This window comes from Drosophila pseudoobscura, chromosome 3 (assembly GCF_009870125.1).
Source record: "Drosophila pseudoobscura strain MV-25-SWS-2005 chromosome 3, UCI_Dpse_MV25, whole genome shotgun sequence".
Classification (NCBI taxonomy): Eukaryota; Metazoa; Arthropoda; class Insecta; order Diptera; family Drosophilidae; genus Drosophila; species Drosophila pseudoobscura.
The window spans coordinates 13816330-13838371 of NC_046680.1; the positions used below are offsets into that span (position 1 = coordinate 13816330).

General features: G+C 47.7%; 2 protein-coding genes and 3 non-coding genes across 7 annotated transcripts in view; 4 read left to right on the forward strand and 1 right to left on the reverse strand.

Moving 5' to 3' along the window:
- Nucleotides 1-48: 48 nt before the first annotated feature.
- gol (ring finger protein goliath) lies at nt 49-20286 on the reverse strand. 3 transcript variants are annotated; one of them, XM_033378670.1, is made up of 9 exons: nt 19608-20286; nt 12845-12889; nt 4664-5316; nt 4478-4610; nt 3363-3480; nt 3139-3290; nt 2978-3074; nt 672-1034; nt 174-602 (listed from the first exon to the last, which is right to left on the reverse strand). In XM_033378670.1, the coding sequence occupies exons 3-9, from the start codon at nt 5223-5225 to the stop codon at nt 174-176; spliced, it is 1854 nt and encodes a 617-aa protein (XP_033234561.1). In that variant the 5' UTR covers nt 5226-5316; nt 12845-12889; nt 19608-20286. The 3 variants fall into 3 exon arrangements, with proteins under 3 accessions (XP_001361150.4, XP_033234561.1, XP_033234560.1); XM_033378669.1 differs by lacking the exon at nt 12845-12889 and having other exon boundaries at nt 19608-20285; XM_001361113.5 differs by lacking the exons at nt 12845-12889; nt 19608-20286 and having other exon boundaries at nt 49-602; nt 4664-5225.
- TRNAA-CGC (transfer RNA alanine (anticodon CGC)) lies at nt 3589-3660 on the forward strand. Its single transcript has one exon. It is a non-coding gene; the product is annotated as a tRNA-Ala (tRNA).
- On the forward strand, nt 3977-4048 carry TRNAA-CGC (transfer RNA alanine (anticodon CGC)). Its single transcript has one exon. It is a non-coding gene; the product is annotated as a tRNA-Ala (tRNA).
- Nucleotides 4353-4424, forward strand: TRNAA-CGC (transfer RNA alanine (anticodon CGC)). Its single transcript has one exon. It is a non-coding gene; the product is annotated as a tRNA-Ala (tRNA).
- Nucleotides 9250-22042, forward strand: part of LOC6898564 (uncharacterized) — a 79430-nt gene continuing 66637 nt past the window's right edge. The window contains exon 1 of the mRNA XM_033378671.1: nt 9250-9665. Within this exon, the coding sequence (XP_033234562.1) occupies nt 9532-9665 (134 nt within the window). The 5' untranslated portion in view covers nt 9250-9531. The remainder of the gene's footprint in view (nt 9666-22042) is intronic.

A 22042-nucleotide genomic window follows, 5' to 3' on the forward strand; every position in this document is an offset into this window, starting at 1 on the left:
ATAAGATTTCTCTAATTTATCGACCCACTCGTCGTAACTGGCTATCGGTACGAGTATTAACATTTTATTAACAATTTCTATGACACGAATATTCTATACAATATATTTTATACAGTTGCGAGAGAGCAAATAGTTTGAGGAATACAATTGGCCCTGGGGGCTAGGCAAACAGTTCATTCATTGAAATCGACGCCTTCCCCATTCACCTGAATGGTGATGTAGTCTCCGTTTCCGTTACCGCTGACCTCCCTCTCACGATTGGCCGGGACAGGAGCTGTTCCCCCAGTGCCTACCATTCCCCCTCGCCTGGGTAATGGGCGCAAGGATATCTCATCGCTTTCCCGCCCCATGAAGCGGCGCCGCGTTCTGGCAAAGTCGAAGGTCTCCCGCTGCCGCTGACTGGACTGAGCGTACGAAGCATCCGTCAGCTGTTGCAGGGATTGGGAGGAGCTCGATCGAGGGATCTGAGGGATGTCCGTCTGAAGCTGGGTTCCCTGGACTGAAAGCTGGCGCTGTCGGCCGCCAAAGCACCCGGTGGAGTAGCGACCATCCGCGGAGCGCGAGCGACGATGGCGGGCCGATTCCCGGGCGCCTAGGAGTTGCTGCGGAAAAAAAATCGGTAAATAAAGGTAGTGAATGTGGAGTTATTTGCTATTCGTTGCGTTGGCCACCTGCTGCATTTCATCCTTTCGCAGACGTCGCAGTCCCTGCTGCTCCTCCAGCTTGTTGGTCATCAGGCTCATCCAGTCTCGCGCCTGCCGGAGCGACAACGAACTCTGCGACCTCTCTGGTAGTCGGCTGGGGAAAAGCATTTCGCGGGCGCCCACCACGCTGCCACTTTCGAGGACGAACACCCGAGGAAAGTCTATCACGAAGTCCCGACTGCGAATGAGGTCGGCCAAGGCTGTGGGCCGTGTCGAAGGTGGGCCCTGACCGGGGTCCGTGCCAGAGCCCTGGGGGCCCACTTCCACAATTCTTGCGACATCCGGACGATCTGGCTGGTATTCCAGTATGCTCTCTTCGCTGCCCAGAAACTGCAAAAGAAAGGCGGGCCATATGGTACCCTTTCTAGTTCTGGTTCCATAAGTTTCAATGAGCTTTATGATGCGAGCGATTCTAGACAGCAAACAAGCGGCAGTTTTAGAATAATTTGTGTTATTTTATTGGTTTGGTTCTTAAATAGTTTTGGGTCCACAATTCGTTCAAGGGTACTAGCAAACGGAAATCTTATAAGGTTTTCCGATACATCTAACAATACAATATCGTCTTACAAGACGACTTCTACCTTATTTGATTTCGCTATTTGGGGGCAGTTGATTTTTGGGTTGTTTCGAGCTTGAAAACAAAAAATAAAAACCAAATGATATGAATATTAAAATAATCCAGCATATTATTTTTGGAATGTCGCACAGCAGTAAAACCTGCTCAAGATATCCAAACAAAAAATAAAAATGTAATACTCGTACCAACGTTTCAGGATGTAAATTAATGTAAATTGAAATATCTTTTTTTTGTAGATTTATTCAATTTGAACAACTAAAAGCAAATACTTTGGCACCTTCGATATTACTATAGACATCTATGATTAAGTGTGTGCGCTGTGCGATTGGTATATGTTACTATGTTGTATGTATGTATGGTTGTATATGCATATATGTATGTATATGTAATCGGCAGGGATTCTTAATGCCGTTGATCAGCAAATCAGGCTACAAATGATTGCATTTAAGTATATACTTTAATCTACTACGTCTATACGATATAGTCATTGTTTATAAGTGTAGTCATACATACTCGTGTGGGTATGTAGGTATATTAGGTAGGTATAGTTATTGTAGTACGAGTACGCTACTATTTGCATCTACTTTTATCGACAATCGGTACGCTTAATCAGAACTTAAACATTTAACTTAAAACTCTACGTGATGCAATTATATTTCCGTTTTCAAGTTGAACTTCCAGCGGTTATTTGTATGTTTAAGTGTGCGTGGGATTGTTGTAGAAACTAAAACTGAAGTCTTCTGGTCAGCATTTTTAAGTACACTGTTCTCAAATGAACTTATTTACAAACGAGTGTATATATATCATTTTAAATAAAGCCTTTGTGTTACTCTCGGTCAGCAGCTGATGGATTGGGATGTAGCTGTCCGGCCCATCAATCACTGGATGATCTGCAGCTCGTGTCCTTTGTTGAACAGGAAATTACACATCGCTTCACACCAATTTATAAAAGAGTACCTAATTTTACATTTTTTTACTTACAAAATCTCATATTACAACTTGTGTTATCATAAATTATTTAAAATTAATAGACAGTTGCGGCTTGATGACGATTTCTCCTCTACTGGTGGCGGATGGTAGGTTGCCCTGTGTACCCGCTCTAATTTTTTCCCTTCCATTTTGCTATAAAAATACAATACAAAGGTCCTGACAAAAAAAAACGTGATGAACATTGGTCTGGTTCTGGTTCTTGATATTCAAATCTAACCGCTCATGGCACACCACGACTGCTTACTCTCGAATGCCTGCACTGCTTGCAGAGGCAGATGGCGCTCGCTATTTACACGGTAAGTAGTTTCTAAGACTTAGATGTGGGTGGCCTGCTGACACCTTAAACATCAGTGACCTGATGGCTGGCAGTACAAATGATAGCATGCGGCATTGTAGCCGGGGCTGAGTTCCGTCGGACGCGCTCCATGGCCCCCTGATGCTGCTGTTGCTGTTGTTGTTGTTGCGGAAGCTGCTGCAATTGGGGCTGATTACTACTACTAGGACTACGACTACGCGGATGAAAATAGCTAGCACCAAAACTACTCATGTTGCTGGCCTGTAGTTGCTGCAGAGGCTGCTGCTGCTGGGCCTGTGATAGAGCCACTACAATGACAGGAACCTCCTCAAAGGAGGGCTGGGCGGCAGCGACAGCAGCAATGGGCGCAGTATGCTGTGGACTGGGCGTTTGATAGATTTGATCACCCACCACATAGCCATAGAATTTGAGCACATCTAGTTTGCACATCGGACAGGTTCGATGCTCGATGAGCCATGGATCGATGCAATTCTTATGGAATTCGTGCCTAAGGGAATGTATTTAGTTAGATTAGTCTATACTTTGAATGGATTCAAGATGCTTTCGCTTACTTGCACGGCAATATGCGTATTGTATCCGTGGGCTTGTAGGCCTCAATGCATATGGCACAACAATCGCTGTCCAGGTCCTTCTCATCGCTTATTTTTCCCGTCTTCGTTGGTATCTTCATGATGGCTTTTTTGGTAACAGAGCACAGATTGCGCTAAAGGTAGAAGAAGTTAGAAGTTAGTATATGGAGACAGTCATTATATGTATTTAAAGGAGATTTCCTTACCGATTGCTGATCCTTCGCCTGCATGTAACGGAACCTCTGAATATAGTAGAAGATGAGCCATACCAGCGATATTATCATCAGTACGATGAACGAGATGGAGACGAATAACACTGAAGTTCTGAAAAGGAATTGTGAACCGTTAAAAATGTAACCCAATGCTAGCCCAAGTCGATAAAGCATATCTTGGCTGCTGTCGACTAAAGCATTTGGCGAACGCATGGCTCATGGGGACGTAGCTCAGTGGTAGAGCGCTCGCTTCGCATGTGAGAAGTCCCGGGTTCAAACCCCGGCGTCTCCATATAAAACAAGTCTTATTTTTTTATTTTTTGTCCCTCCAAATACGGATTTGAATTGTGAGGATCCCAAATTTGACTTTACTTTATGTTAATGCGATAGTACTTTCAGTACTAATCTAAGAAAACTTGGTATAAAAATCCATTTCAATCTAAAATTTGTTCCATAAGGAATTCGTGTTAAAGAAAAAGAGTATTTACGAGTCGTAACAATGAAAAATTGTTGCACTGCGCTACCGACCTTTGTTAACAAAGCAGTGCGCTGTAAGATGTGAGAGTTCTCTGGGCGGTAATGCCACGTTTGTCTCGAATTGGATGCCAGGGGACGTAGCTCAGTGGTAGAGCGCTCGCTTCGCATGTGAGAAGTCCCGGGTTCAAACCCCGGCGTCTCCATTTTCAGCTTAGAACTCTTAATTTTTTTTCTTGACTTTAAATCGTAAACGAATTACGTTACCTATTTGCAAACATTTATTAACGGAACGGAAAGTACTTATTAAATTCAATAAATTGAACGTCGGCTGTCCGGTATGCATATTTCTTCTTCACAACTTATATATTTTTTTTTTCAGCTTTTTTCTACCAATCAATTATTTGAATTTGCAAACAAATCAACAATGAAATTTTTCTGCAATTTCTAAATTGCATCCGTAATAGAAGTCCCAGTTGAACAATTGCTTTGAACAGCCGACAATTTCAAGGGGACGTAGCTCAGTGGTAGAGCGCTCGCTTCGCATGTGAGAAGTCCCGGGTTCAAACCCCGGCGTCTCCATTAAATTCGAGGCCACTTTTGTGTCGTTTTTTAATACATTTTTTATAACTTACCGGTTTAAGCTACTGACAGTTCGCACACCACGACGTCCCTCGATTATCGATATGTTCACAATGTATCCCCTATCAACAGTCATTGCCAGATCTTGTCCGATATTTTGATACGTTATCACAGCAGCAATGTTTCCTGCAAAAATGTATATGTATTCCGAATTCAAGAGCTTTCACCACAAAACTCACGCGTCTTGCCCTTGATCTGCATCTTCTCCAGCTGAGTCACCTGCTTGTCGTTGTAGATAATGACACCGGCGGCGTTCTGCTGATAGACATGCTTAACCTTTTCCTCGAATGTGCAGCGGCCGCGTCTAACCAGGGCAATCCAGACCACCCCCTTGTCGGGCATGGCGGCGCCCATAGTTCCCCGGATATAGGGAGTGCAGGCGTAGTCATCGCTAACGTTGTCGGTGGCACTGATGTGGATCAAGCGGCCAGTTACATTCAGCACCCGGCCCTCGCCGTAGCGAGCCTGCTCCAGGGCAAAATCAGTCTCACACAGCGTGTTGCCGTGGTCCACATATGACCAGTTGAGGAAGGCGTAGTTGTAGACATCCACGGCAATCCGCTCCTCCATGCTGGCGAAGGTGTGCGTGGCATTGGCTGCTCTAAAGTAGCGCTCCAGGTCCTGATTGGCAATCGACATGGCGGCCACCAGGGTGGTGGTCGTGCTTGTTGACGTGAGATGCGGCAGACCACCGAGCAGGAGGACCAGGCAGGCCAGCGTAAGCATTTCTTGTAGATACATGACGTGGGCAAATTCTGACGCTGTTTAGGTATTTTTAATCAACTCGGGGCATTTGCCTCTCCTCCGCGTCCACTCAAGATCGATTCGGCAACTAAAATGAAAAATAGCGGAATCGAAATGTGAATTTTGGCCAACAACCTGGAGGGCCGTGTTTATCTGGCGATAAGTAGCCTATTCGAAAACTCTCACTAGTCGACGATCGGCCATCCATTTACGAGCGCCTATTTTGGTACTGTTATTTTGACTGTCTAACCCGATAAGGGCCTTATCAGTACTGCGCCGCATGGAAGACCATTGAAGAAATGACCACCATTAACTTGTCGTTAATCCAAGTCTTGCTGGAGAGTATACTAAGTTATTAAAAATTATGCCTACATTTCGGGTCCCGTCCGAGGGAATTCAGCTACTTTCTCTCTGCCAACGTCTTCTGAAGGCCAATGCACAGAGACTGTGGCCCCGCCAACGGTTTATGGGTGGCCAGGATGATGCTGCAGGGCAAAGCACGGCAGAGGCAGAGGCAGAGGCGTGGGCGTGGGCGTGCGCCTGACACTGAGAAGTGGTTCGGTCGGACATGAAAAGAGGGCTGGGGCTGGGACAGCAACCAGTTCTCTCATACGACTTTTTATCCAAAACACAATAAGAAACTGCCACAGACACAGGCACTATAAAACATTTGCATGTGCACGGTGCGTCTTGGGCTGAATCGCGGACCTGGTCTGAGACACCTACTGGGATTACTTTTCTGCCTCTCATGGGGCCATAATAAATAAGGTTTCCAGCGAAGTCCTAGCCAGCAGCGGGCCTCGAGTTGAATACCAACTATATTTTGACGGCTATTTATGTGCAAATAAGTGAGTGCCTGCGATTTGTGTGGGTTACCCGCCGATTCGCTTCTGCACATGCACGGCTGGGAGTGGCATCTACGGATACGTTTTATCAGATTCAGGGAGTTCGTAGTTCGAATTGGGTTCCCTCTGGACCCTAATCACTCTTACTAAACAGGAATCAAAGAATTGTTTAGCTATGAGATCTGTTTCAACAATGTATGTATGTATCTGCATATGCCAAACAGGAAAAACATGGTGAGATACATAGATGGGTTGAATACGACTGCAAAGAACTATACGAGCATGTGCCAAACAGCAGTGCCAGCAGCACCAACAACAGTCAGTCTGGTTAGGATAATGACCCTGACAGTTGCTGCCAAAAGTGTGCATACGAGTATAAGCATGAACTTCACATAGATACTCGTACACGCGTCTCGTCTGTATCTGTGTGTCTCTGGTTGAATGCAGAACAACAAAAGTGAAAAATGACACGATTGACTTTGGCTTTCGGTTTTTGAATTTTGAATTTGCCTTTTTGCCTGCACACATGAGTGGAGTGGATGTACGATAGCCGGTATGCCGTAATAGATGGGCTTGTCGCTGAGGGATTAATCTCGAAAATGCGCGGAATTCTTTAAAAAATGAACCAGGTGATCAGACGGAAATTCCTCCGAAATGTTCCATTTTAGTATTGAGTATATTCCCTTTTCATTCTGCTTTGTGCCACGTTAAAATGCTTATTATCACTTCGATTCGTGGCGCATCTTGTTGGCCATTGCACTTGTTATTGTTTATTTTTATAAGAATGTTTTTATTCATTTTGGCCAATTGCCAGCCACGCCGCGAAATGTTTTCCCAAGCATTTCTGTCTTCTTCATTATTTCTATTTCAATCAAAAACACATGCACATACTTGATATTTATGTATAATTGGACAAGTCTTGAGTCGTCACTTGATATATTCCTTTGTTTACTTCATTAAATGCACAAAGAGATCCACAAGTGGCTCTGTTCTAATGGCAACAAAGAGCCTTTTCAGCTGTGTTTTGTTTCTTGAGATACTTTTGCATCTTCGATAGCGAATTAATAATGATTATATCGAATTTATTCAAATTAAAAGCTAAAAATAAAAGATAGTTTTTGTATCTATTCGATTGTTTGCCTGGCAAAACGTGATTTGCTAAAACGTGCTTCGAATGATAATCATTTTGGGATATTTTATTTCAGTTTCTTTCTAGTGTCCGTGCCGTGGCTGTTTGCTTGTTTGCCTCACATGTTTTCTGAAATAAATAAATACTTGATTTGCGAGGGGCTTTGCATATAAGATGAGCAGAAAAAACCTTCGCTTCGACCACAGAAGCGACAAGAGGCGAGTGTCCAAGTGCCAAGAGCTTTCATAATGGATAAAGGTATAAAACTGTAGAAAATTAAAAATTAAAAATTGACCAAGCAATTACCAGATTTTTGGTGAGTGTTATTTGGTTGAAAGAAGTGGAAGGCGGGAGAGCAGAATTAAGTTAAGCCAGTTAGAGCCACAAGCCATTAAGCTCTATACCGCTTCTGTGGATGGAATTTTGTGCTCCAAAAACTCTGAAATATCTGAAAATGATTCACAGTTTCCGTACAATTCTCTTAAATGCTGCAAAGCTGTTTTAATTGCAGTGTTTTAACCATTCTTTAGCCATCAGCCAACAACAAAAATTTTTGTACAATTCTCGTTGAACATCTATCTGGGATCTGACACTAGAAAAGTTTTTGATTTAACATTTGAGTGATTTTGATGCTCTGCTGGGCCTAAAGCATTTCGCTGAACTCTGAACAACTCCACTCCACTCCACTGCCACTGAAGGGGGCAGGTGCGCGGCATTGTTTGGGCAACTGTAATCGCACTGCTTGCTGCGCCGATTGTGAGCTTAATTTATTCAGCTGTTACCGTATTTATTGTTGCGTACACAGTCAGCGCTGCAAAGCAACAATAATTGTAATTATTACAACAGCCAAAGAGATGGGGCACAATGCAAAGACTAAAAAAGGCCAGCAGCAATTAGCATGTTGAAAGCCAATCTGAATTACCTCGCATTTCCATTAAAATTGCGTTAACTGAAGCAAAGCTCGAAAGTGGGGCAGTCCATACTCTCTATTGAGTCAAAGAACTTGCAACTCAAATCAGTATTCCTTGCAGGATTTATTATTATTATTTGTATTAAATTTGAACTCATGGCACGCCATACATAATCGTATATGTACCTATGCATGGCCCCCAGAGTTAGGTGGATATTATTTTTCGCTCAACTGCGGTTGTCTCAAATCGAATTATCGCTCAGCAGTAAACCACAACTGCGACAACTGGGGAGGGTGTAATTTACTTGTATGCAAATGGTTTTTCCTAGTTATCGTATGGAATAGAATCTTACGAGTCTAGTATTTACGCAGCAAGAAATTGTTTTATCAGTTGTGGCTCTGTTCCTGTTGCTGCTGGGAAAAATGAGAAATTGTGACTGCAGCAGACACGCCACGCCACGCCACTCCACGCCACGCCGCGCCGTCTGTGAAATGCATAGAAATGATTCAGTTTTCCCCTCCCCCCACCCAGGTGCTGCCACCTTGCAAGGGAGTCGAGTCGTCGTTCCTGGCGGTGGCTGCTGTTCCGCTTGTTTGCATATTGCAACATCTGTGCAAGCGAAAGCAATTTAAAACATACGACAGCACAGGCTCCGTCCGACATGCACATGCTGTCGCACCCACTCCACTCCCTTCATATGTATGCTTCTAAAAATATCAACCGCAACACATTTCTCGAGTCTTCGTCTTTATGTTCCGTCTTTATTGCACTTTTGCTTGAACTTCAATTTGTCTTGCCGCCGGCTCTTTCAGATACAGAATTTTGGGAATTTGGTGACATGTTATGCTTAATTACTCGCATATTTTGCACTTTAGCACTCTGGGACTTTGATTTCAACTTGCCGAGGAATGTTAAAAAGTTTTGAGAAATAATGTTAAGAAGAGCAAGTGTTTTAAGCTAAGAAACCTCAGAATGTTCATATGTATACACATATACACATGTATGTACATGTTCGGTGTGTGAACTAAGAGAGAGAGAGAGTATGTTTGAGGTGTATGCATGTATGTAAAGGGCAAGGTTTGAGAGGCTCGTCGCGTGACATCATCACTGCCTAATCAAGAGCAAAACAACCTCCCTCTCCCACACACCAACAACCGACGCGAGCATCACTATAAGGCAAAGAGAGAATGCATGCGAGAGTGAGAATGGGAGAACGAGAGATCGCCCAGACTAAGCATAAATCACGCGTTTGTTTCGGCACGGAAAAAGTGAAAGTGTTAAGTGCGCTATTAAATAGGTGGAAAATTGCTGAAAAATGCAATAAATATTGCAATAAATATAGCAACAAATATTAGCAGCCACTCGCCGCTACGGTATTTTGTTTTTTTTTTTCTTTTTTTGGCGTGCTTCCGTGTTTTATGCCCTCTGTATGTTTTAAGCTGTGTGTGATGTGTGTGAAAAAAGCCGAAATAGGAGTACGAATACGAGCAACAAGGAGTAGGAATGGACGATTCTTGATTATTTGGAGTGGATATGACTTTTCCTGGCGCAAGTATGTTTAATAATTCACCAATTTCGATTAATTGATACATAATATAATTTTCAAGTGGTAGATTTCCATTCCTCTCTTGTTCCCCCTCCCGTTTTGCGCGACTCGAAAAAACACTAATATGAGAGCAGCTTCTGGGATTCGATTGTTACACTCGTCCCCTCTCTCTCTTCGTTTGCCTACCTCTCCACCCACCAGCCAAGCTGAAACTGCTTTTTTGTTTCTTTCTGTTCGTCTTCGCCGCGATAGGGCGAATGCAGAAAAAGGCAAACGGCAAGATCGAAAGCCTTGACCTACTTTTCTTGCTGCTGTGGTTCTTTTCCCGAGTGCCATATCATTTCTCCATACTCTTTGCATTGCCCAGGAAAGATCAAATACGAGCTGTGTGCCTCTCTCCAAGCACTTGGTAGAGGAGGAGGAGGAGGAGGGTACTAGGAAATCAACTGCAAGATGAAGTCTTTACTTGTTTGTTTTACTTTGACACAAATCGAATGTGCTTCTTCTGCCGCCGGCCGGATGGGGAGGGAGAGCAAAGCAAAATTCTGAAAGTTTCAATGGTGCTGTTGAGGCTTCCTCCCATGATATATGTATGTACATATGTATGTATATATATTCCACTGCGGAAGTTGAAACTTGTTGGCAAGTTCTGGTCGGTCTGATGGGCATAAATCATGACCAGAAAAGTTCAAAGGAAAGCAGCTCCATCGATAGAACTTATTGCTTCATATTCTGCCCTGCCCTGCCCTGGCCTGCCCTGCCCTGGAGGGGACCTACCCCGACCCTTCTCATTAGGAGCTCCCCAGAATAAGTGAGTTTTTAATTGCATGCCAGCTGCCGCCAAAGAGATTTCAATTGAATTGCGCGAGACGAGGCCCACAGAAGCATTACCCTCGGTTTCAATTGTTTTAGGCCTGGAGGGGGGTGTGTATTTTGGGGGGGGGGGGTAATGCTTGGCACTTGGCCGACTGCCCAGTGTTATAAGGCTCGTTTTTATTTGGCAAATGCATTTTAATGGCTCTCTGCTGCAAAGTGTCTTGCAGCCGTCATTCATCATTCGAGCTGCCTGAGCGACGACGTCGTTGTTATGGGGCTGCCCATTGTTGGGGCTGGGCGAATGGGCCTTTAAATGGGGACAAGGACGCAGCCAAAGAGCTGGCGATGGATCAGCATTTAACAAATTGATGATTAGTCCTCCCTTGCCGTAGAGCCCTGAATATGATGGCCCTGCACTTGAAGTTTTTGCCACATTTGTGCCTTGGACCGTGGCCAGAATAAGACTCGTTCAAACTGCATACATTTTTATGATGCCCTTTGCTTGACGACTCGAAGACAGAACTAATAAAAGTTCTGCAGTAGCTTGGCCAACGGCGGAGAGATCAGAGGGGGAGGGAGGCGGGAATAAAATGCATCCAAGGCTAGAGGCATCCCAGAGGCCGGGAGGTGGACCCCCGCGCACATGAGCATAAAAATATTAACACCAGCTACTGGGAAGCCGCTGGCAAGCCCCTGGGAAGCCGCTGGGTTCCCCGTGGTCACGTTCCAACCGGTCGGTGGTGGGGGGGGGGGGGGGGGGAGGACAACAAATATAACTGCGGATTTGTTATTCTTTTTGTGTTTGTCGTTCTACTGAGGGGGGCAACATGTGTAAGCCAGCGACGCCAACGACGTCATAAATCTTTACACACCTTCCGCGTGCTGTACACCCCCTCCGCCCCTTTGCTGCAGGTCGGGCCTCTCGCTCTCTCTCTCTCTCTCTGTCTCTCTCGATAGCCGCTCGAACGTCAGCAGCGTAAAAACGTGATTTCCGCTAGTCGGCTGCCACTATAATTGTTTAGGCCCGTCGGCTTCCAGCGGAACACTCGCCAAGTGCTGCCCAGGAGGGAGGGAGGGAGGGAGGGAGGGAGGGAGCACTCCAAAGTGCTTTCTCCTTGACAGATCCTGTACATATGCCGGAGAGTGGGTGCCAGTGACAGGTGCCTTGCAGCGGCATTCTCCTGTTGACACCTGACTGCCGGAGAGAACTTTTGGAAAGGCTTTCAAGAGATTGCAGCTGCTTCTCGCGAATAGTGGGTGCCGTAAATTCGTTCAAGGCATATTCCGCCTAATCAAGGCATTTCCATTATTACGTAAATTACGCACAGCACAGCACAGCGAGGGACGGGGCACGGGGGAAGGGAGAGGGCCCAAACAGTGGCAACATACGGCAGTCCCTTTGCCCGCGCAGGTATTGATTTTGAGCATTGTCAACAGTGACAACGACAACAATAATAGCCCCCCCCCCTCCCCACCCTCCCCCCCGCCAGAGCAGTGGTAACAACAATAACCAGGTTACATAGCCATTGTATGTAGTTGTTGGCAAGGCCCCACTCTATCACAATCAGAGCAGGCCTGCCAGCATTTCTGCGCCACTGCCTCAGTCCCCGTCCCCGTCCCCGTCCCCGTCCCCGCCACATCCCTTGCTCCTCCATGGAGCTGGAGATGGCAGAAATCAGCGCACTCGACAGTTTTCAGTGCCAAGAGTGAGAACTGCTCCTAACGGTCTCGCCTGCGCTGCCAGCAAGGATACTAAGCCAGTGACCTGAATCTGTCTGCGAACCGAACGAAGAGCTGAGGCGGATGCTGAGGCAGGGTGTATCGCGTGTGCCAGCGACAGTTTGGGTTTAATTAAAAGAAAGTTACGTGGGCGTTTAATAAATTCTTAAAATATCGATTCGACTTTTACGGAATTTTAGAGAAGAAACAGAAAAAGTCAACAGTTACGAGTGGTCGTGGCTTTGCTGTCTGTTTTGCATTGTCTATTTATAAGGTATTTGTCGTTCTTATTCCATTGTTGCCCCATGTGACGCCGCCCCACCCCCCCCCCCAGAGACACGTGGCTTGCCACGCGCTTGAGTCCCCCAGCCCCACAGAACGGAAGCCCCAAGTCTGTTACTGGGGGGGACAGGGGACAGGGGACAGGTGACAGGGGAGAATGTTCAGTAATTATGTAGCCTTATCTGCGAGCTATGAATATTCTATTCATTCCCAAACGGAGTGATTGATTGGCCCCATGCCCCCTGCTTGAATGTGGGAGGGTGATATCCGAAGGATATGTAACCGAAATGCGTGACATGTGACCCACCACCCACGCCCCCGTAACATGGCGTTGGGGCTGCCACAGCTGATGGCCAAAGTTCGCTCACCGCAATTTCCAATTTCCAAATTCCTTCGGCTTTGGGTCTCGCAAGCTGCAAACGAAGAAAAATGCAGTCAATAGAAGAGAATTCCAGACAAATCTAAGTGTATTCCAATGCCAATTAGTAAATAAATCGATGTGAATAGTTCATGGGATGTGTGCCAGTTTTGGGAGCGTATTTGGAAGGCGAATGAATGTTTAATTGGGAAATAAATCGAGGCCCGAGGGGCAGCCCCTACCAAATGATACCAATCCTGCGTATCTTTATCTACCACAATAATGCTTCCAATTCGTGTCCACCCACGGACTGGCACTGGCACTTGTTGCGTTTGCACTTGCCGCAAAAACGTGATACCGCACCGCATTCAGCAGACCAATAACTACAGATACAAGCCAGCAGATACACAGATACACAGATACAGATACGACGGCATTAGAGGCGCGGGAGGGGGGGCACAGACGCGCGTCAGAATGTTTAGCACTTGGTAATTAGTGAGCAGTCCCCTTATAGGCCACTCCCCACACCCCACACCCCAAACCACCCGCCAGACGCCACCCCGCCACCCCGCCACCCCTCCTACCCGGCCTCCTGCTGCCACGGCAACGTGCTGGCGATTTGCGTGCTGAGATTGCTAAACAATATTGATTTTTATAGTACGTCGAGGTATTTAATCATCGTCGTCGTCATCGTCAGAAGGAAGCCTCATTTGATCCCTCCACCGTCCACCGTCCACCGTCCCCCCTCTCCACAATCCCCATCACACTATTCGCATTTCGTATCCAATTAGTAAAGGAGATTTATTTTTTATGGAGTGACATTTTTATCGATATAAAATTCCACGCACAGGCCTCCGGCTCTGCCCCTCTGCCCCTCTGTCTCTCCGTCTCTTTTTTCTCGTCTGTCCGTCTCGCCGCCTCCGCTCCATGCCCCATTGTGTCCGCTTCATGATTTTGCACTTAACATTATAATTAATTCACAATTTTATTTTGATCATTCGCGTTTCTAATGCGGAAAAATATCTGATTCTGTTTTGCTTCTCATAATCTCTATTCCTCCCCCCCCCCCCCCGCGCTCCACCAACATGCGATAGGCAAGGTGAGTAAGTTTAGTGAAGGGGAGTGGGGAGAGGGGAGGGTGAGGGGGAGGGGGAGGCCTAGTCGGCAGACTGGTTCGCTCGACTAACGGATTGGATGCCACGCTTCCTTGTTCTGCCACTCGGAAGTCTCAATCGGATCAGGTTTGCTTTCCATCCGGCACTTGAATTTCAAACAAATTTCAACTTTCCCCGCTTCAAGGGTCGTGGGAACATTTTCGGGGGCGGGACGCTGTGGCGACACTCAATGCTAATTAACCTCCTTGACGGGGGAGGGGGGGAGCCCTCCTTGCAGCACAGAAGAGAGCAATTGGAGTAAATATTATCTTTAGCCAGAACCAAGCAGCCCGTCGATCGCTTTGCACTTCAACACGCAGCTGCGGCTGGAAAAACAATGAGAAAAACCGATTCCGTGGAGCGGAGGGTCCCCCCCAAAATGCCATGGGCAGGGGGAAGGGGAGACCAACAAAGCCAAAGGCGTCTCCTGCAGAGAGTTTAGAGAGGAATGGGGACCGAGGGCAACGCACTCCTGGTGGTTGGTGCCACTGTGGGGCCGTCTCGATTAGCCCCTGTGCCAGCCCTCAAATAATACCCGAAATTTCATCTGATATACGACTGCAGCGGCAAGTACCCCCTCGATTGGGCCATAATTTGTATAGCAAATATTTGATGGGCTGCCAAGCAGTCCATTATTCGACTCTTATCGGAGTGGCTGCCGCTTATCACTCGCCTGCCCCCGTTTTAGCCATCCAGGGGCAGGTGGAGTGGCCAATATGGCATCAATCAAAGATAGGTACGAGTGCATTTGTCATTTATTGCTGATTCCGTGGCGGGGGGGCTTAGCTTGGCCATTGTTTACATTTAATTAATGGCTTTTAATCGTTCTTCTGCGATGTGTGCTCTGACTCGTTGCTGTCTCTGATTGATGGAGCATCGACAACAGTTCTAATGCCCCCTAGTTTCACGGCAATTAAACAGGCCCCAGACACCGTATCGTCTCAGATGTGAGACGATTGAAGCGCGCAGCAGCTGTGCAAATTCGGGGCGGAGAGTCAGTGCCCCCGCATGTGGCAGGCTTCGTTAGACAAAGGTCGGACGGAGTCTGCACTTTGTCAAGGGTCTTTGCACTTGTTGGTAATTTTTGCTGCCACGTGCCAATTATTTGTCTCCCCCCCCGAAATCCGTCACATTCTCGACGATCGCCAGTCCGTGTATTTGTGGCATAGATATCCTTGATCCGTTATCCTTTATCCGCTGTGGCGTAATTCCCGAGACATCATTGTTTTTTATGGCTGCAAGTCGTCGCCTCGGGGCGGTTGAACTTTTAGCGCTTTTCGCACTCGCACTCGCGTTTCCCCATTTTCATTTGGTTTTTCCTCTGTCTAAAGTTCATTTCCCCACCCCCTCCTCCCCCCCAGGCCTTGGGTCTCTGTGTGCGGGCGAGATTCTACTCTCTATCTAGGGTCGGCGGGGGGGTAGAGGGGGTGCAGACGAGTAGTTCGCAAACAAAGAAACATGAAAATCGATTTGTCAGTGGCCTTTGGGGAGAAAGCCATTACCCACAGCTTTTGACATTGTAAAACTTTTACTCCGATTGCGGGAGTTAATATCTTTGGCAGTCATTAAAACGGATGAATCAGAGGAGTGCTTTCTTCGAACGAGGGAGGACCATGGCTTCTTGGGCCTGCCCCAAAATGATCCTCAGTGAGGGGAACCCACTCAACTCTGGCTGCCCCCTCATGTGGCGCCGTTCGTTGGAGTTGGAGTCCCCCCCCCCCCCCACCCACCCACCGCGAATCGATTCGCCAACACTTCACTTTCTCCCCATATCGGCTGCGATGCTGGTTATTCTTTTTACTTTCGTTTCATTGGGGGCTCGTGGGGACTAAACGGTTTTTAATGAGTGACAGCCGCCGCGATGTCTGCACCATAATTATGACACAAAACGCTCTTCAATTAGCATGATTTGCACTTTCACAGGCAGGTGGGGGTTGCCCTACCCCCCCATCCCTCGCTTTGAGTCATTTCGATGGCCGACGATCGATTGAAGCGTACCCTTGAAACCCATTTGCCGGCCTCCATAACGTATTTGTTATTACAGCGTTTACATTTTACTGTAAGCAAATATTTGCTTGGCACACATTTCATACCCCCCTTCCCCCACCCTCCACCACTCCACCATAATGAGCCATCAACAGTAATCTTTGTTGTGGCCAAGTAAGCGCTTGACCCGGCCAATTTGTGCTGTTTTCTCTGCCTTTCTTTCGTGAAGCCTCCCGTGAGGCCTCACAGGGCAGGGTCATAGAACCGTGTGGCAAAAGTCTTTGTATTTCGTATTCACGACGCGACGTGGAGGAAGTTTTGGGGGCAAGACCGACCACGTTCTCTGAGCTGATTTCCGATCTTCTCGGCAGCTACGGCATTGAAGCGTTCTTTCAAGGTTCACAAATCCCAAAACAATGTCCAAGACACCGAAAACTAAGCCCCCCCTTCCGCTCTGGTGTAACCTTTAACGAAGCGAACCGGTTAGGCAGTGCATTTCGTGGCTGGGGCTGACCTCTGCACCCAATGAATATGCAGCAGCATGTGGCCGAACTGTGGCCCGGCCGTAAATCAAATTACAGCCATAATTAGAATAGAGCTTTGGAGCCCGTTCAAGCCGCAACTGAGACGCACTCAAGGGCCGTTCAGGCAGCAGCTTAGAGCCAAACTAGTTTCGGGCCAACAATTATAAACAGATTAGGAAACTGATATTTACTCGTGAGTCTTTATCGGATAAGAGGGCAAAACAATTGGCAAACGATCCCAGGCTCCAGGCCCCGTGCCTCGGGACTCCAGTTAATGAACTAATGCAATAAGTAATTTATGTTCGTTAACGCTTTCATTGGATTGAACCGGTCGCAGCTTGATTTTCGCCTGGCCGTTGGAACCGGATGACAGCAACGGCAGGCAGAACGGTGACGTCGAATCGGGTCTCCCCAGGCAGGGGGCCAGGCAGCGGGTTTTTAGCCGGTAGTCGTATTAGCCCCCGATTCACGGCCCTGGGGGCGAGCGCTTGACGTCACGTCCAACCCGATAGAAGCAAAACGTTCCAGAATCAATTGAATGGCTCTGAATTCGAGGCTAGATGGGCTCCCAGCTCCCAGTGAAAGTGCGGAACAGACCATTCTGGGCAGGCACACGTTGGAGGCTAGAGGGCAGAGGGGCACCACCATGGAGTGGCAGCAACATCGCGATTGCATTTGCATGCATGCCGGGACTTGTGTGATGTAATTTGTAATGTGCCCCCGGGCCCAAGGCTGGGGGGACACTCCTGCAAACTCTGGCGATTAAAAATGTATGCAGGATTTCCCCCAAAACAGACAAGGACGGACGCCAGTCGGTGAGCGAGAGGCATGACCATGAGAGAGGCGGAAAAACACACAGTTGGCGACCATGGGGATGGGGGAATGGAAGGGAATGGAGCTCCACAAGACGGTATTGATTATTCTGTCCATTCTAATTATGGTTAAAGGAGATGCCCTGGCATCTCTGGAGGAGATATGGCACCTGTGAGTTCACCCCTTTCACCGCCCTGTCCCTTGAATGAGAGAAACTAAAAGTAGGAAAGTGCCGTGTGCTTTGAATGGGCGAAAAACTGCACGTAGATGGTTCCAGTGGCACAATTTGCATGAACAACCTGCACCTCCTCCTCCTCCACCTCCTCCTCCTCCACCTACTCCACCTCCACCTCCTCCTCCACCTCCACCTGCACCTCCTCCCCGTCTGACGGCAGTTTTCATTGAAACATGGAAACGATTAAATGCTTTTCACTTAATTCCCCGGATGATTGCCAAGGGGGGAGGGGGGGTTCGATGCACTGCAGACACTCCACTCCACTCCATGGTCGGTGAACGGCTGGGCCTGGGCCTGGGGTGGAGCGAACAGAGAGATATAATAGCAGGGAAGGCAACGACATATTGGCATTGGCTAATATAGACAATGACGTGGAAAATTGCAGATTAATTGATATTGTTTGCGGTGGGGGCGATAAAAGACGGAACAGACGCATCCCAATCTGCCGTGGCAGGTGAGGCAAGAGAACAATGAGGCACAACGCCCCAATGAATGCGGAAATGATTTTCCATTTCACTCTCTCTCCCTCCCTCTCTCTCGCTCTCCCTCCCTCTCCCTCTCTCTTTTTCGATATGATAAACGCATCCGCTCGCCTAGATGCTGGCCTAGAATATTATTTCCATGTGACCCACTTGCAGCAGGCGATTGCAGCTCGATGATATCAACAGGCGCAGAGCCAAAGAAGTGGAGCACTACCCCACATCCACCCCACCCCTCCCCTCCCCACCCCTCTGCCAGTGTCAAGTGGAGCTTGGATCCTCTCTCAGACTTTCACTCGTGGAAAAGTGGATCAATGCAAAGTTTGAGCTGACAATTGCGATTCAAGTGAACATACACTTATGTCACGCCCCTGCCACATGCCACATGCCACATGCCCCCCTCCCCCAGCGACGGCAATGGCTGTTCTCTCTGAAATGAAAAACTCGTTTTCCATGTCAGTTTTCATTTGACTTTTTGCCTCTGCTTAAAAGACCGAAAAACGCATTTATTTATGTGCCTTGGCAGGGGCAGGGGGAGGGGGAAGGGGGAAGGGGGAGGGGAAGGGGGCAGTGCAATTCGCAGATAAACGATACACACAAGCGACACAATTCGTTGCCAAAAATGCAGCATTAACAATGTAACGGCAGCAGCAGCAGCAGCAGCAGAATCTTGGCCGAAACCAACGCGAGAGAGGAGAGCCGAGAGCAGAGAGCAGAGAGCCGGATCCTTGCGTCTGCGCCTGCGCGGGCTCGTCCTCCCCTCATCGCAGGCGCTTTCTCTGTCGCACTCCCGCACTGTTTTTGTTGACAGCCAGAGGTTGGGAGTCCCAAATGAAAATATAGCTAAAAAATATTTGTTGCTGATTTCCCTTTTTTTCCCCCGCGAGAGACGGCCGGACTCCCTCTCTCTCTCTCGCCGGACAGAAGAGGGAGGCCTTTCCGCCGAGGACTCCGCCTGCACTTGATCAGAGCCTCTCCCGCCTCTCCCTTCGTTTAATTAAAACCAATTTCCAACTGCTCAAGGAGTTGCGTTCCGCTTCGTCGAAGGAGTAGGACTCCTCTGGCCAGCGGTGTGAGGCAGGGGGGCAGGCGGGAGTGGGGCAGAAGCTTATGGCCGCTGGTCGCGTGCGTTTTTATTGATTTTTCCCACAAGCGAATTGTTGTTGCCGCTGCTGCAGCTCCGATTGTTGTTGTTGGGGCACTAATGCATTTGTCGTGATTCCACTGGCAGAAGCTGCAAGCCAAGAGATTTCCCCATTGCACTTTATATAAATAGAGGAGGGAACCCTCCCACCCCCCCTGCGATCGGCTCTCAAACCTGTTGCATAAATTATAAAGCCCTCGGAATCAAAGATTCCCCCCCGGCCTTCGGCCCGAGCGAGGGCTAGCGTTGAACTCAGATGCGAGTCCGTGGATGCCACTGCGTTGCTCAAGCGCTGCTCTTATCACTTATCAGCCGCCGAGTCATCGGCAGACAAGAGTTTTCGAAAGCAAAAGCAAAGGCAGAAAATAAATTTCAACATTCTTTTCCAACGGAGAAAAACAAACAAACAAAATGCCAATGAGAATGAAATAAACTCACCTGCGTGGTCCCTGGAGGGCGGGGTGGTGGTGGGGGTGGGGGTATTGGGGTGGTCCAGAAACAACAAATTTGCTGCTGCTGTTGTTGTTGTTGTTGTTGGCGGCTGGTCGCGAAATTTATTCCACACTCAAGATAATCGTCGCCGCTCAGGCTTTTGTTGCACCAACAGCTGTTTGCCCCACACACACACACAGACACACACAGACGCACACACGCACACGAGATAAATAAACAACAGATACTTTTTGTAGGTTCGATTAAAATATTCTTCTCGTTTTGTTTTTGAGTTTTCTTGGCGCTTTTTCGTAATATTCTGATGTTGTTTTTTTCGTACGCGCTTGGAATATTTGATTTTATTGTTGTATTTTTTGTATTGCGTTGCGCTGGCGTTGCTCTGGCGTTGCTCTGCAGTCGGCTTTAGATATTTCACTCAGCCAATGTGCCAATGTGCTAGCTAGTCGGACCTACTAGTTTTTTCCATTCAGCAAACAAACTATCTAGCCGCTCAGCGACCCTCGACACTCAGATACAGACTCACAGATACGCGCAGCGCGGAGCGGAGCGAGCTGGCACGGGCGCCAGCCGACAATCAAATGGTTTGGTATCCAACAGATACGGAAAACCCCCAACTGACTCGAACGACAGCAGAACGCGAAGTGAGAGCAGACGCGCCGAGTCGCTGCCGCGCTGCATGTCCCGCCAGAGAAACAGAGACATGGAGAACCACACAGAGAGAGAGAGGCACACAGAGAGAGAGAGAGAGCGGACTACCTCCAGCTGTGTGTGGCAAGATGTCGCTGCTCTGGGGTATATTTTCACCAAAGGCTTTGCTTATTTATAGATCCGAGCCTCAGCTCTGAGGCACATGTCACATGCCCACAGTGCACTTTCCCTGTCTTGTCTTGTCTTGCCTTTAGGCAATGTGCAATGTCCGCCTGCAAGCCCGGATCCGCTAATCAGCAGTTGGCTGCTGCTGCTGTTGGCCAATTCTCAGGTAAACAAACCAATACACCTGCACGTGCAGACAGTCTTCGTCACTGGCGATAAGACCCTCGTCGAACTCTGCTCTGCTCTGCTCTGCTCAGACAAAGCAGCGTGACGTGACGCAATGGCTAGAAGTCTCGCTCTATCCGTCTGGAGCACAAGTACTCGTATCGCCAACGTCTTGGTCCAAAACAAAGGCTGCTGGCCGTCTGCCTGGCGCTTGGAAGCTAATGAGTCGTTGACGCCGACTGGCCAGAGCGTTCAATGGCTTAGCATAGAACAGACCCCCGACACTGACAGATAGCGGGTAGCAGCAGAGCAGAGGGTAAATCCATGACTGAGCATTTGCATGCAAAAGTAGAGATAAAGCTGCCACTGATGCCGGTGGCAGAGGTAACGACAGGTCTGACTGGTGGCCCTTTAAGGCATAATTTCATTGCAACTCGATGGAACGTCGATTGGACTTCTGCAATCGAAGCGGGCTAATGAAAATTCGCCTGCCCTTGCGCCTCTTGTACTGCGTGGCACCCACCAGATTGGATATTGCATCCTTTCGTCCTGCGATGGGTAGGTTGCAGGTTGTATTTTCCATTTTCTGTTCGTTTTCCATTTTGCAGTAGGGTCGGGTTGTCCGTCCATCGGAGCTTGGATTATTGGCCTTGCCCGTCGCTTGCTTTGTGTCAGTCGGTTGACAATTTGTGCCGAGGATGATGAAGATGCGGTCTGGTGGGCGGCGGAAGCGGCACGGGCGGCGCTTTGGTGTTCAAAAGCCATACAACGATTTCAATGTGGTCCAGGCCAGTGGTTGGACGTTTATAGAGTCAAATGGGTGATTTGAAATTGATGAACTTTGAATATGGATGATTTATTCTCCCTTCTCCGACACGACTGTAGACAGAAATACAGTACGAGGCCGTGACCTGAATTATGCATTCGTTTTTAATTGATTTTGGTTGTTGCTATTTGCTCCTTTTTCCATCGTTGAATGATTTCTATTGCGAATTATTTGAAAATCCCAAGTGCCCGCCAAAGTAGCACAGAAAAAAGGTTAGTGCTATTGAACTCAAGTCGTTCTTCAACTTCGCCGCGTCTGCTCTGTGTGATATTTTGAATGTAACAAGCTGCATACATTTCAGCCATTTGTCAAGGGTACCAGTACCTGACAAAAGCTAAAATTGCCAGGCGCCACCTGGTGATATTGTGCAACAACTGCGCAGTTGCAGCAATAAGACACCAGGCTGCGTGTTAGAGTGCGGACAGTTGTAGTCAGGTGGCGCTACTGAAACATGTAGTTGATATGTAGATTTAATGTAGATCTGTAGACATTTGCTTCTGATGTAAAATGTAAGGTCTTTGCTGTTAACAAGCTGTTACACCAAAAACAGTGCTGGAAAGTACTTGAAACAGTGCTGGAAAAAATACATGAGAATTTCAAAATTGGGCGCGCGAAT

Excerpts from the sequence above, each read along its gene's own strand:
- gol (XM_001361113.5), bottom strand. The coding sequence starts at position 5,225 with ATGTATCTACAAGAAATGCTTACGCTGGCCTGCCTGGTCCTCCTGCTC. Across the intron at positions 1,035-2,977 it reads TCAAATTCTATGGCTATGTG|TTTCTGGGCAGCGAAGAGAG; the intron begins GTGGGTGATCAA and ends TTTCTTTTGCAG. Across the intron at positions 603-671 it reads GAAAGGATGAAATGCAGCAG|CAACTCCTAGGCGCCCGGGA; the intron begins GTGGCCAACGCA and ends TTTTTTCCGCAG.